General features: G+C 36.6%; 2 protein-coding genes across 3 annotated transcripts; both read left to right on the top strand.

Annotated features, from left to right (window-relative positions):
- The first annotated feature begins 2602 nt into the window (after positions 1-2602).
- Positions 2603-9392, top strand: LOC102229088 (neuronal acetylcholine receptor subunit alpha-3-like). Of its 2 annotated transcripts, XM_023331914.1 has the most exons (6): positions 2603-2753; positions 3116-3255; positions 5519-5563; positions 7237-7346; positions 7770-8970; positions 9064-9392. In XM_023331914.1, the coding sequence occupies exons 1-6, from the start codon at positions 2693-2695 to the stop codon at positions 9190-9192; spliced, it is 1686 nt and encodes a 561-aa protein (XP_023187682.1). In that variant the 5' UTR covers positions 2603-2692; the 3' UTR covers positions 9193-9392. The 2 variants fall into 2 exon arrangements, with proteins under 2 accessions (XP_023187682.1, XP_005805618.1); XM_005805561.3 differs by lacking the exon at positions 2603-2753 and having other exon boundaries at positions 3040-3255.
- Positions 9393-11998: 2606 nt separating this feature from the next.
- On the top strand, positions 11999-14998 carry LOC111608349. The gene is made up of 8 exons (XM_023331915.1): positions 11999-12459; positions 12534-12854; positions 12949-13066; positions 13202-13254; positions 13598-13640; positions 14018-14206; positions 14350-14423; positions 14805-14998. The coding sequence occupies exons 1-8, from the start codon at positions 12108-12110 to the stop codon at positions 14867-14869; spliced, it is 1215 nt and encodes a 404-aa protein (XP_023187683.1). The 5' UTR covers positions 11999-12107; the 3' UTR covers positions 14870-14998.
- The last annotated feature ends 151 nt before the right edge of the window (positions 14999-15149 follow it).

Raw genomic sequence — 15149 nt, forward strand, 5'->3', positions numbered from 1 at the left:
TCTGTTCTTTAGGAAATGGTATTCATTCTCTGAGCCAAGTGATTGAAGAAGACGTTCTGGGTCTGAACATTTTATTATTTATTTTAAATATGAGAATGTGTAAAAACATATTTAACATGTACACAATGACACAACAGAACTACAGGAGAGACCTGATTGTTATGCAGTAAGGCCAAGTTGTTTAAATAAAGTGGGGTTGTGTAAATAAACATGTTTTAATCTATAAAGAAGGAGAACAGTTGTGGTGTCTCATTTGTGTCTTTACACTTGAGCTGATCTTTGATAATTGTCCTATTTGCAGATTAGAAAGTGCAGGCATATAGACAAACGGAGCCAAAGCACAGAAACACATACACTGGCAGACTCCAGGTTTACTGCTCAATAAACAGTGCTGAGTGGGCTCGTTAGAAATTCTGCAGACTCTTAAGGAGAATCTCCTTTTAATCAATCAGAGCTCATGTTAATGGACAGAACTGCTGTACTGGCCGTCAGGTTTACAGGTTTCAAAGTCATTCGTTTGTATATCTTATTCTTTTAGTTTACAGCTATTAGCAAAGTACCCTTAAAAATCAACAATAAAGTCTCGCATTCAAAACTGGACAAACATTTTATCCACATCAGTCAACTAGTTTCTTATTTCATGCTTCACTTCAAACTTTTGGTCGATCTGTGCAGATTGTAAAAAAGTAGCAGTGTGAAATTACAGTTTTAAATCTTCTTGTGAAGTGTCTTTTGCATATTTTCACCACTTTGATCATCTACACATAGTATTTAATTAGTAGTTGTGAAGTACATAGTTTGAAGTTCTTTTACAAATACAAAAGTGAAAAGCATGGCATGCATAGAGTTAAGTCCAAATTTGTTTATACTCCTGACAGACAAGAGTTAGTTGAAATTGTGAAATAATAGCATTTGTGGAAAAAGACCACAACTTTGTGTAAGAGCTTCTCATTCTATATCTCCTACACATGGAAAACTTATTTCCTCATTCTCTCACTTTACTTTCTATTATCCATGTTTTTAACACCACTGTGAGGGATTCAAGCTTGTCTTACTTTCTTGGAAAGCTGCCTTGAACTTCAGCCAAATATTGTCAGTCCTGGCTTGAATCTAAAATATCTATTGAGGCAGTTAAAGATTAGTTTGATGGACAGGAGGCCTTCCAACCATAAAGATACATAATTCAAATATCAGTTAAAACATCCCAAAGGCTGCTCAGGAATTATAACAAGCATCAGTTTGCTGAAATGACAATAAAGATTATTCTCATAATTTTTAATAACAGAAAAAATAAATGTAAATGTTGTTTTGTGGATTTAGATTTTTTATTAGAAGTATGTGCTTTTTCTTAATTGATACCTTTTACATTATTTTTTGAGATTTCTCTACCAGTTTTGTACATTTCGATCATAAAGTTTCTGCTCATTTTTCTTCACATTCACCATTCATCTTCACATCAACTCTCATTGGCTTTACTGTCCCTGCTGAAGAGAAGCAACACCACAGCATTATGCTGCCACCTCCACGTTTAGTGCTGATGGTCGGCTCAGGACTTCACTATAATTTAGAATCTAAATTATATTGAAGTTTCACATTACAAACTCCACCAGAACTGAAATACTTAAAGTCATCTACAAAACTAAGTCAGTTACAGTACTTTGCCATATCATATGTAGCAGTAAAGCTTTTTTAATGGATTCTAATTTCTTAATCTAAAGTGAATGTGTCCAACAAGGACTAGTATTTAAACAGAATGTAATCCTGTGAAGTTTTTATTCTTTTTGACTTTAACTACTGGATAATATTTGAAGATGTTGACACCTTATTGTGTTGTTTTGTTTTGCTAACCGAGCCAGTAATTATTATTTTTCTGTTGCTGTTGTTTCTTTTTCTTTTTTTTCACTGTGCAGGACATTACTATTCCACATCTTGAAGTTACTTTTTTTTCTATACTCACTTAAGGGAGCTAAAACAACTACCCTGGTCCTGGAAATTTAGAATTTATTTTCTAAGGACCTTGGAGTCTGTTTGATGTCAGCTGAAGCGAACTTGGATCTTCCCTTTCTTCCCCTAACAGAGGACGCCCACAAAGCTGTTTGAAAAAAAGTTAGTTAATTTATTCAAAAATTAAAACATCGGACTTTGGTTCTGCATTAAAATGCAGCGTCACAATTAGTTCTAATTAAAACATGCTTTTCAAAAAATAAATGAATAAATGACTGATGAATATGTTATGCTGAAGGCTGTCACAGTGGCTCAGAGGCCTGTGATTTAATATTTAATTTATGATGAATGCATGTGAGAGGGAAACCCAAGTGAATACCACCTGGTCTGCTGACAGCATAAAGCATTTGATTTGCTGAACCCAGTGGCTGCTTGACAATTAGCATATTGACTTAAAGGAATTATCTTTTTTTTTATTTACTTGTTTTTTACAAAACAAAAATCTTTCTTAATTTCACACCTCCTGTTGTCTGATTTGATTCGGTGACCATAGCCTGCACATCTGTGTGCTGTGTGGTTCCTCTCGGTTACTGGCTGTGTGTTTTACTGTGCCACTGCCTCCCTCCCCCTGTTCTCCGGTTGTGTCTGCAGCTGCACACTCGCTTTCACTCGTTCTCCCTCCGTGTGCATCGAGGAGCTCTGCTGCCGTTGACCCCAGATTTATTTGTCCTCTATCGGTTACCACAGGATGGATAACAGATTTGACTTTATATTTCCTAGTTGTTTGTTCTTTTTGTACCTGTTGTCAGGTAAGTTTTCTTTTATTTATAACATCTTGCTTACTTGTTGCATTTTCTTGATTTCTGTTCATAGTTCTACATGTTGCTAAAATGTTTCTTTAGCATGTCTTTATAAAAACACCAAATTTTAATTTTTTGTATCAGCTGAACATGCACAAATTTGAAAACTTTCTTTTTTAATCGTAACAATTATTTAATGTAGTTGCTATTCATTGAGTGACTTGTAATGTTAAATTTGTATTCTGTGCACTAAGACCAAATTTCATGCAGGTAAAATAGCAAAATTATCTTAAAAATGTATGACATGGATTTCTGCATTATGAAAAATCCTGCAGTCACTGATCCATGTCTTACAATTTGCTCCGGTGCAGGAGGCACATGTTCAGAAGCCGAGCACAAGCTCTTCTCAGTGATATTCTCCAACTACAATCAGTACATACGGCCTGTGGAAAATGTGTCTGATCCGGTCATTGTGCAGTTTGAGGTGTCCATGTCACAGCTGGTCAAAGTGGTAAGTAGCTGAAAAGGTTTTTCTTCTTCTTTTTCCTACACTGACTATACCCTTGTAATAGATATAAATCACTATATAAGACACGACCAGATGAACAAAAAAGGAAAAGTTATTTAAGGATTATTTTGTCTGATCAAAGTTGCCATGTGTCAGTTAATGGGCTTTTGTTAATCAGACACAACTGGGATGCAGCCTGAGACACCTGCAACACTCCCTGCCAAATCACAGCAGCCCTCAATTTATCCACCTGAGGAAAGAGACATGCAATGACAGGGTCAGACTGGCTGGCTGCCTGGCTGAGACAAGATGGGGAATGTCAGGTGTCTAAGTAGCTCTCAGTTTAAGCAGTCCTTCACTCTGACACTGCCTTGTCTGATGAGCATTTCTTGTTTTAATGTTGGATTTTCCTCCAGTTTGTTGAATTCAGATGCTTGTCCAGGTAGGACGGGGATGCTAAGGCCACTGATGTTGCTGCAAGTCTTTTGATAAGAAAATCAAAGAACAGTTTATTTCAATAATCTGCTGTTCACTTGCGCATGTCCTAATTTTCTAACTAAAAGTGAATCAGCAAATTATCTTTTACTATTAATCTGTTTCTATATTAATAAGACATCAGAAAAAAAGTAAGTTAAGGAGGGTAAAGCAGATGAGGATTCATTCAAATGCAATGCTTCTGGCATCTAATGTCTTATTCCACTTTTTGTCAAGTTGATATTAGAAATACTTGACAACATTCTTTTTTTATGCTGTGAAATTAAAATTGCATGTCCATTTTTTTCCAGTTTCTTACTATAGATGTCATATTCCTTGAACCATTTTTATATTTCATTTGATACATCAACATCAAGTTATGCATAAATATGAAATGGATAGATTATCCCAGCAGTGATGAGCGTCTCTGCAGCTCCTCTATGGTAATCAAGGCTGGTTCTCTGACTAATAGTCAGTTAGAGGATATGTGTGGTTGTGCAATGCTCTGCTCATTTTCAGATGATAAACAATCCTCATAAAGATGTGGAAAGTTTGACAAATTGTTTTGTTGTCTGCACTTCTATTCTTGTTTTTCACAGAGCAGCTGTATTTTTAATGACATTAAAATAAACATGTTAACAATATGTGCTAATTATTTACTGGATTTTTAAGGTTATTAGTATAAAGAGATCTAAATACTCATTTAAATCTTAGTTTTCAGATTTCTCTTATTATTTAGCTTCACAATAGCACACTAGTTTGTGCTGAACTGTCAAATAAAATCCTGATAAAGTACATTCACTTCTCATTGCAATGTAACAAGAGAACAGATTTTTTTTTTTTTTTTTTTTTTTTTTTGCTTGGCTAACTATCCATAGGAGATGTAGAATATGATATAATGCAATTAATCTCAATCTGTTTTCCTTTCCCAAAATCCTTTTGCTAAATACGTATGAAGAACCTTTCGGGTTAAAGACACTCATCCTTATTCTGGCCGCATCCCTGATGATGTGTCCAGGTGCATGAGGATGTTAAAAAAACACATTTAGTGGAGAAAGCCGCTGAGATCCAGCTGCTGATGGATGACTGTTTTCACTCAGCAACACCTGCTGCTCCTAAGCCAGCCACAATTGGTATTGGTTTGCCCACACCAATTACCACACGCCTGTATGAGTTCATTCAGGCCATCAATAGCTCATCACCAGGGCTGCTTGAGTCATCATGCTACCATTAGGGAGCAGGCTCACCCGTGGGACTGAGCTTGCCTTCTTAGCAAATGCTTTTCCGGCAGAGAAAACAGTTTATTGTCCTAATTACATAAAAAAGATGATGGAGGCATGATCACAGACGCTTGTGCTCATCACTCAGCTTCGGACTCTTCTGGATACTACATGGTCACATGAATGGTTAATGTTATGCACTGGCTCAGGAAATTGGTTCATTCACGGTCTAAGTCACATATAAATCCGTCTCATGCAACTTTTCTCTCCCCCCTCCTTGGTCACCCTGCTGCAGCTCAGAGTAAAAGTTAAAACTGTGTTCTGGCTTCACAATTCCAGCTGTCATGTAAGTTATGCACCAGGCTCATAGGAGTCAGGTGCAGCTCTCTAAATCGTCGTTTTTGGGGATTTACAAAAGCCTGAGATTGCAGAAAACACACAAACCAATCCTCACGGATGAGCTTCATGATCCCATGTAACGGTATTGTCGCAAAATATTGTGTTGCTTTTGTTTATTTTTTTTACATTTTTTTGCATTGATATCTTTATAATTCATTCTGTTCTATTCTCAGGATGAAGTCAACCAGATCATGGAAACCAATCTGTGGCTGAGACATGTAAGTTTATGCTCTATGAGTGTGAAAGCAAACCCTGAGACATCAAATCTGGGTCCAGTCTGTTGTTTTACATAATTCTTTGGGAATGATCGATAGACATGAAAAGGACTGGTATTGTTTAGTGCTATGATGGGAGTCCAATGGGGTCAAATTGTCCTCCAACTTAATGTAGAAAAGACATAAGTCCATTTTTTGGTCCCGAAAATTAAGAGTCTCTTTTAAACCAGAACTGAAAATGAAAGCCTAAAGATGAAAATATAAATTGAACTGCTATCAAGTCTATTTTAAGTATTTGTTTGTTTTATTTTTTTTTTTTTTTACGTTTCTTCAGATCTGTTTTTTCTTCATTCATTTCCTATGGTGAGTTTATAAATAATTCTTGAATATGAATTCAGTTTGAATTTAATTATGCTGATGTTCCCATCTTTCTGTATTTTTTTAATACATGTTTTGTTTTATTATAATTTTCTGTATCCTTGTTCCTTAGTTTTCTGTCAAATGACTCTAAAATACTCCATGTACGAATGACGCTTTACAAAACTTGCCTTGCATGTGTTGCCCAGACTGAAACAATTAATTATTTATGGGAGGAAGCTCTTAAAGCACATTGATCAATTTGATCTTGATCTAAATAGAAAAAACAATCATATCAACTTAGATCTGGCTAACTTTATAATGTTATCAAAATAATTTTACCAGCTTGTAATTTCACACAGTGAGGATTTTAAATCTAGTTTTTGTGACCACAAACTTCAAGCTTCTGCATCACATTAAACATAAAGATTAAAGCCTTAACAAAACAAATTACAAAATTACATAATGCAAGGCTGTAACAAAATTAAATATTGTGTAAAGACCGGTTGCACAACCACCTGCCTGTCCCTCCAGATTATACTTCTGCTGTCATGATGCACACTGCAGTGAACTAAGTGAAATAGCAATGCAGGTCTCTAGGTCACATTTTGAAAACTGTTGCAACAAGGTCAGAGACACTGTAGCAAAAAAGTCTGTAAAACACACAATAAATACACTTTTGTTCATACAGCACGGAAGATGACGGGTTTTAGCTGAAGAGGATCCTTTTGAAATCAATTTTAAATGATAATCACCAGGGGGAAACAACGGCTAACTTCTTATATTGATGTTCTGCCTTCTAAACCAAATTAGTTTTACTTGTATTTTAAAAAAAACATTACATATTCCTAAACGAACAAACTGATGTATTTGCCAGCATTAGTGAGAGACAGTTGTTTAAAACTGCCTGAAGCCTGGCATTGTGCAGCAGAACAGGCTGCATATGGTCTCCCACAGGATGTATCCAAGTGATTCCCTGTTGTATTCAGACAGTTTGTATTACTGTGTGTTAACCTACTTGTCCAATAAAGCGAAGTCTGACTCTGATTTCCCCTGCTGCCAATTTCTGTGAAGGACCATCTGCAGGAAGATGAAGGGTTTTTGCACAAAGACATCAATCTTGAGGTGGTTAGATATTGTATTTAATTTAATTGGATTAGCAAGTCAAGTTACCAGATGTAAACAAAAATATTAGTCATAAACAAAGGTGATGGCCTCATATATTTCTGTTTCGCTGCTCAAGTGTATGATGCTCATTTAAATTAGCTTTGATGTTGTTATTTTTTTTAAAGTAAATTAAAAATTTTGTCCTTTGCCAGATTTGGAATGACTATAAACTCAAATGGGATCCTAAAGAGTTTGGCGGCGTGGAGTTCATCCGAGTACCATCGAACAGAATTTGGAAGCCAGACATTGTTCTTTATAATAAGTAAGTGGAAATCTGAGGAGGGGGTTATCAATATGGATATTCATTTGGGTGTATCTTGATCCTCACTGAGTAACTAGAGTGAGGAAAATGAGCATCAGACATGTCAACATTATCTCAGGAGTTATATTTCTTGAGAGTTCACTGGAATAAAATTTACACCAGATATTAGAATGCATCCAACTGATGATTTTTTGGCATGTTTGCATTACTAATGTTGTTGCAGACATCTGGTGTAAAGTTTATAACAACAACCTCAATTATTTTACAAGTTCAACTCTTGGGCTTTTTGTTTGAAAGTTTTTAATGAGATTTACATTCTGTTGTATTTTTATTCATATGTCTATATTACAATGTGAGTACTTTATATCTTTATTCAGCCAAGCACTGTCCACTCTCATTAGCTTTATTATTATTTGTTAACAGTGCAGTTGGAGATTTTCAGGTTGACGACAAAACAAAGGCCCTCCTTCGCTACAACGGTGACGTCACTTGGATCCCACCAGCTATATTTAAAAGCTCCTGCAAGATCGATGTCACATACTTCCCCTTCGACTACCAAAACTGTACCATGAAGTTTGGTTCCTGGACTTATGATAAGGCCAAGATTGACCTTGTGCTGATTGGTTCAACTATCAATCTCAAGGACTTCTGGGAGACTGGCGAGTGGATAATCATTGATGCCCCTGGCTACAAGCATGATATCAAGTACAACTGCTGTGAGGAGATCTACACTGATATCACTTACTCCTTGTATATCCGTCGCTTGCCTCTTTTCTACACAATCAACATGATCATCCCCTGCCTCTTAATCTCCTTCCTGACAGTGCTCGTCTTCTATCTGCCCTCTGACTGTGGTGAGAAAGTCACGCTGTGCATCTCCGTCTTGCTGTCTTTGACCGTCTTTCTTCTGGTCATAACAGAGACCATTCCCTCTACCTCCCTAGTCATACCTTTGATCGGCGAGTACCTCCTGTTCACCATGATTTTCGTCACCCTCTCCATTGTCATTACCGTTTTTGTCTTGAATGTGCACTACCGCACACCGAAGACACACACCATGCCCTGCTGGGTGCGGCATGTGTTTCTAGGACTGCTGCCCAGAGTGATGTTCATGACCAGGCCAGAGAGGGACCCGGAGAAGGTGACGGTGGCTGAAAGTGTTGAGACAATGCATCTGAGAACCTGCGCTGTCCACTCTTCAGGCACTCTGCAAAAGCAACACAAGCCCCAAGCTTTGGCATCCAGCGTTGTGTCGAGCCTGACTAAGCGCCAGAGGCTTTTCAACAACACAGACCTCTCCAACCTGAATAACCTGAGCGAAGAATCTGGTAAATGTGTCAGCTCTGGCGTCCTGTGCTGTGAGGACCGATGTAACTGCTGCTGGCAGAAGAGATCGGGCAAACTGCCTTCAGACTCTGGTGGTGGAAGTGGTGGACTGGGCAGCCTGGGGGCCTTGACTGGCAGCACTGGTGTTGGGGTCAGACAGGATAGTCATTGCTCCAGTTCTGAGTCTCTAGATGGGGGAGTTTTGTCTCTTTTGCCTCTGTCTCCTGAGGTCAGGGAGGCAATTGAAAGTGTTAAATACATAGCAGAAAACATGAGACTTCAGAACGAAGCTAAAGAGGTAAAGAGTTGTTCAAATTATTTAGAAGCATTTACTGGAGATTTTTCTCAAAATTGAAATAGTAACCATGTTTTCATTGTGATGCTCCCACAGGTTCAAGATGACTGGAAGTATGTTGCCATGGTTATTGACAGGATCTTCCTCTGGGTTTTTGTGCTTGTCTGCATCCTGGGGACAGCTGGCCTCTTCCTCCAGCCTTTATTACTTGGGGAGGATATTTGATTGAATTTATAAAAACTATTACTCCACACCGCAGAATTGCACACAGCTCTCATATACAGGATGTGGTCTCTGTCTGAGTAGTGGAAAAATATAGGGCACACAGTCAAGGAGAAAAATGCCAGGATTAAGTGTTTTTCTGTTTTGCTATTTGTTTGACAACTTTATCTTGGATATATGGCAAATAAATCTGTGGCACAAAACATGAGTTTGGAGTTCTTGAACCGAAAGTCCAACCTCACAGATAAAATGACACATATATAAGTAAATAACACCCACTCCTAAATGGTTGCACAGGCTAATAAGCAAGAAAAAATGTGGTAGAGGTCCAGTAAACATAGCATTTTATCAGAGTGTTGATGCTGCTCTCAGATGCAATGAAGCTCTGTAGAAAGAGTTATGAAATTTTCATTAAAAGCCAAAATGGTTCACAACTGCATTTGTAAAATAAGATTATAAAAACATTACAGACAGTTCTTTGAATGAATTATGGAAAAGTAAATAAATTCTTCTGTGTTTTCTTGTGTTTTCATGACTCTATGACGTTAGAGTCAGATTCGTTTTACAGATGCAAGAAGTAATATTTTTGTCACAGGGCGTGACAGAGTAAGTTTTAAGTTCTGGTTTGGATATGTCATCCATCCATCCATCCATCCATCCATTTTCTGTACACCCTTGTCCCTAGTGGGGTCAGCAGGGGTGCTGGTACCAATCTCCAGCAAACGTTTCAGGCGAGAGGCAAGGTACACCCTGGACAGGTTGTCAGTCTGTCGCAGAGCTGGATATGTCATATAGAAAAAAAATTTAAACCTAACAAAACAATTTCAATCACAAGTAAACATTTCATCCAAAAAATAAAAATACGATATATTTTTTCATTTATTAATTAAGTATGCTCTTTAATAAAAAATAAAGACATAAAAGTTTCATTTTGGAAGATTTCAGGCTGTATAATAAGCTTGGATTTTTTTTACAGCTATTAAAACAATACTGTGAAAGACACACTTAGTTTTATATTTAAAGGATTAAAATCCTAACAATAACAACGTGTTCATGAAAACCCAAGCAATGATGCAGACTGTTCCAAAAGGGTGACATCATGTGGTCATGGGTTGTTACTACAATGCTCCTGACTGCCATGCTATTGGTTGATCCAGCAACATTTTGCCAACTTCTCACATGTAAACAGTAAACACACATGGGTAATGCTAATTATGTTGAAAATGTCACGCTGTTTTATGTCACGCAACAAGTTTTATATTGATAAAACTTGGTGCATAAAGAGAGGACCTTTTTATCTTTATGAATTACTTTATGATATTTATAATATTTGAGCTCAGAGGAAAGAGAAAGAAGTCAGCCAGAAGCGCTTTTGATTATGGTTTGCATTTGTCAATATGTTTAAAAATTGACTCTAAAGATCAGATAGTTTTTTCTTATTATGACAAACTCTTATTTTGAGCTTCTACTAAATATAAAAGGTTTGCAAAGAGAGAAAGAAATGCATGTGGTTTATGATTACTATGTTTGTCTCTGTGATAAAGAAGTCTATGATAACAACTTTAAATAGCCTATTTAAATAGTTCATAGTGATTTGACTCAAGTCAATTCCGATAAAGCCTCCTCAGTGCTCATTTGGCTGCTCTGTACAAGACCTTCCACAGATACTGTGTGAATGGGTGTCAGAGGGCATCATGATCATTGTCTGAACAAAACAAAATTACTTTTAAAGCTCAAAGATGTTGATGTGTAACAGTCTAAATGGCTGCTGCAGGAAATGTTCAAGAAATATAGAGCCTTGAATAGCATTCATACCTCTATCATCTTTACCCATTCTGTCAAATTACAACCACAAACTCCTCAATGCATTCTCATGAGATTTTCTGCTCATAGGGTGAGCAAAGTCTTTGACCTACATGCAAAAAGCTATTGTGGCAGAAAGTTAACACTGCACATGCCCCCCCAAACAAGCCACAAACCCGGCTGAAGAACACAGCTGGGGCTGTGGTATAGTGGTTGAACTTTTATTTATTCTCCAATTGTTCCTTAAACATTAATAAATTATTTCATTTTATTTTACAATTATTTAAAATTCTTTAGGTTTAACATTGCTGTTGTAACCTTTCTTCACATATAATCCTTGTTATATAGAGTGTTGTATTTTACCAGTCATTTACTTGTGAAGATGAGTTTGTTAATTAGATAAATCTTATTCCTCTTTCTTAGTGTAGACTGTATTGTTTAGTTTAATCTTCTGATGCAGACTAAAGAGGTACAGGTGTGTTTCAGGTCTATGTGAAATGAGTGGATTTGGGGAGCTGAGAGGAGCTTAAGGAGAATTGTAAGAAGTAAAGTATGCATTCTTTTGTGGCTTATCAAATATGGCAGAGATGAAGCATCATCTTATAAAATCCACCAAGAAGAAACTCAAAATGTTTCCCGATCTTCTCTACCTACCTTCTTCCTTGTCACTGCTATAAGAAGATGCAGAGCTAAATCCAATAGAAAATCTATTTGCTAGACTTAAAATTTTATTTCCAGAGATGCTCTCAATCCAATCTGACTGAGTGTGAGAAATGAAGAAGAATGGCCAGAAATGCAATAGGCCAGCAAAGAAGAATAAGGAAGTGGTGTGTTATAGTTCCTGCATGCTTTATCTGTGGGTGCAGGAACAAGTCATCAGGTCTGATTATAAGGTTTATGTGAGCGAGTCAGAGTACCGCTGAAGATGAAGACAATACTTGTTGTTTTCTGTAAGTAGACTGACAGCAGATAGAAACAAAATCTACATTTTAATTATTTTTGCACAATGAACATTGATGTGACTCTACACTTATTGTCTTCAAGATATTTTGCTAAACCAGGTCATTGGCCAGACAGAAGGTGAGCGCAATCTAAACAATGCTTAACAGAACAAGATGTATTTTAAGACGTTATGTTGCTACATTTGTCTGTGTGTCTTTTGTGTAGACATGTATCCTGCAAAGATTCTGGCCCGGCAGAGAACTGTAAGCGAGGGCAGTGAACTTTATGTAACCTGCAGCATATTCGGGCAAAAGAAGTACCCCTCTTTTTATGTTTATTTACTGAAAGATGGACAAGGATTTCGGAAATCAAAACACGAGCAAGCTTTGGATGATGCTCTTTTCATAATATCTAATCTTCATCTTGATCACAGTGGAAATTACAGCTGCTTGTACTCCACTACAAATTACAGCCTTTCTGATGTAGAAGGGAAAGGAAAGAATGAAGTTGAGATTCTGGTTATAGGTGAGTATCTTTTTATTCTTTTTAATCCCACTTGCAGTTGTTTTTATTTCTTATTTTTTCCAACTGCTATGCAGCCAATTTCATCCCAGCAGAGCTCTCCATAGCTGGACCCTTCACAGTTCATGAGGGAAGCCACGTTGAGTTCAAATGCACCTTTTCGGAAACCCTTCACACTCTCAATAACTGTAAACTCATCTACTGTTACCTGAAGAAGAATGAGACCATCCTCCAAATACAAGTATTTAATCTTGCTCAGATGGAAGCCTCTTTCAGCATTGAAGGTGCCGTTTCAAGGGATTCGGGTCCATATAGTTGCCTTTTGCTGCCATCAAAATGCTTCCAGAAACAATGGAATGAGCTGCAAGGAATAAATACGGTGATTCTGGAGGTTAAAGGTGGGAATTGTTCCACAATGTATTTTACTTTCCAATGGTTTCCTCTTAAAACATCTCTGAAAATTGATGTCATTAAATTTAATTTGTATTTCAGAGGATTTGATCCCATGGGCGGCTTTGTCTTGTGGATTTACAGTCCTTATGTTGCTTTTCAGTCTGTGTCTGGGATGGTTCGTTTACAAAAATTGCTTCAAACGTTTGTACAAGCCATGGTGAGTCTTTGTTTAGCTGCACTTCCTGTTGGCAGACAGAAGAAATTAAAAGACTGTGATTGAATACAATGTAAATGTAATACATAAGGAAGGGTTTGCTTTCTGTTTGAATTGGGTGTTTTCTCATTTTGATAGTGAGCAGCAGAATACAGATGTGTTGGCACTGACAGATGTGGAACCACAAGAGGGTATGTTTAGGTTAGAATCACCGAAAAGAAATTCTTTAGAAAATCTATTTTTTAAGAGGTTTGTAATGATTTGACAGGGAAAATATTCCCACTCATCCGCTTCAGTATAAATACTTTTTATTTAATAAACAGAGGAAATATATTGTTTCTCTTTCAAAGTTTATAATGCTGAAGGCAAAGCCTGTTGAATTGTAAATGTTTCTAAACTTTCATAATTTTCTTATGCTTTAAAGTTCTTCAAGATATTTTTTATCATAAAGAACATAAGTACAAAATTCCATTGAAATTACTGATAGTTGGCTATTTGTAGTTTTTTTTTCTAATTTAATCATCTTCTTTCAAGGATCAGAAGAAGAGAATTCTTTCAGCATGGAGAGCGAAGAAGAGTAAGTTTGCAAATCAATCTTTATAAGACCTGTAATCAATTTATTTGTTTATATATTTATATGATTTATTAATAAAAATCCGATATGTGTAACATGCAGGTATATTCAGTCCTCTTCACTTTGATTATCGTAAAATCCTGTCCAAACCATCAGCTTATATAAATATTCCTGTGTTAAAACCAAAGTCCAGTCAAAGTCCAATTGTTAATTTGTGGGTTAAAAATTAATGTTCTAATATATTCTGCCTCTAATCTGACTGATATTGAGTTATTTTGCAAAGACGAAAAACCATGCATAATTTTTCATACATTTTCCTCACAGTTATTCTCTTGTTTGTGTTTGTTGCTGTTGTTCTCCTTTCTGCTTCTCCTTCCAAGCAGTTGCTGCAGCACAGCAGCCTCCCCCAATCCACAGCTGCATACAGATGTACTTGGCACAAGTTTTATACCGAATGTCCTTCCTGAAGCAACCCACCCTGTTGTCAGCAACAGGGAGTGGGTTTCAAATGAGGACCAACTTGCAGGGCCACTTGCTGTCGCATCTGAGCCATTGACAACCTCAATAAGGTTTGTGACATGACCGAAATGTGAAAATGTTAAAGGACAGTGAATGTTTTTAGCAACACACTACATTTATTTATTTATTTATTTATTTATTTGGCTGGAGTAAAAGTTGTGTCTAGCATTTAATCTGAACATTTTTTCATCAGAAATTCACAGTGTTTTGAGACAACAAGGGGCGTCATCTATTACTCAAGTGAGAGAATTTACAGCGTTATTCCAGGTAGGATGTCATCATTTACTTTCAGTCTGTAAAAATATTATAATGAGTTAGAGATGTTAAACATCAGTACATGATTTTAATCACTTTCTTCTTCAAAAAATATTCATTACAAATTGAATAAGTAATTATTACTTGTATTATTACAAAAAAAATAAACTTCATGTATATTATAATAGCTTTAACATCGCATGTGTGGTCCTTGTGTTCAATATGTGCAATGTAAAACATTTCACATATTGAAATGTACCTATTACAGGCAGCAAAACTTAGCCATGCATAAATTGTCTTTTAAGCATATCTTAGAAAATAACTGCGAGTACAAAAGTGCTAAACAAAGAAGCACAGATATATCTCGACAGCTTCCTGTGTTTTTCACCACAGATGATTCATCCGCAGGACCAAGTACTTCACGTGTGCTGTACACCACTTCTGTCATTAAGCAATAACAGTCTTCATGAAAGTCACCAGAACAAGACTTCACCTGAATGTGATGCATAAATCCATTACATGCAGGTATTTTGTTCATTTCACTTTTGCGCTACTCCAGGACAATGCAACAGTGTTGACCTGATAGATTTACCCACAAGAACAGTGCATTGTTCATACAACTTGAACTTTTCACATTTTGTCACATAATTTCAAATGACTTCAAAAACTTAAAGTAAAATTTAAATCACATTTGTTTTGTATGTGTTGCATGGATTTGTATTGGTTTGTCTCTACCAG

Source organism: Xiphophorus maculatus, chromosome 4 (genome assembly GCF_002775205.1).
Source record: "Xiphophorus maculatus strain JP 163 A chromosome 4, X_maculatus-5.0-male, whole genome shotgun sequence".
In the NCBI taxonomy this organism is placed as follows: domain Eukaryota; kingdom Metazoa; phylum Chordata; class Actinopteri; order Cyprinodontiformes; family Poeciliidae; genus Xiphophorus; species Xiphophorus maculatus.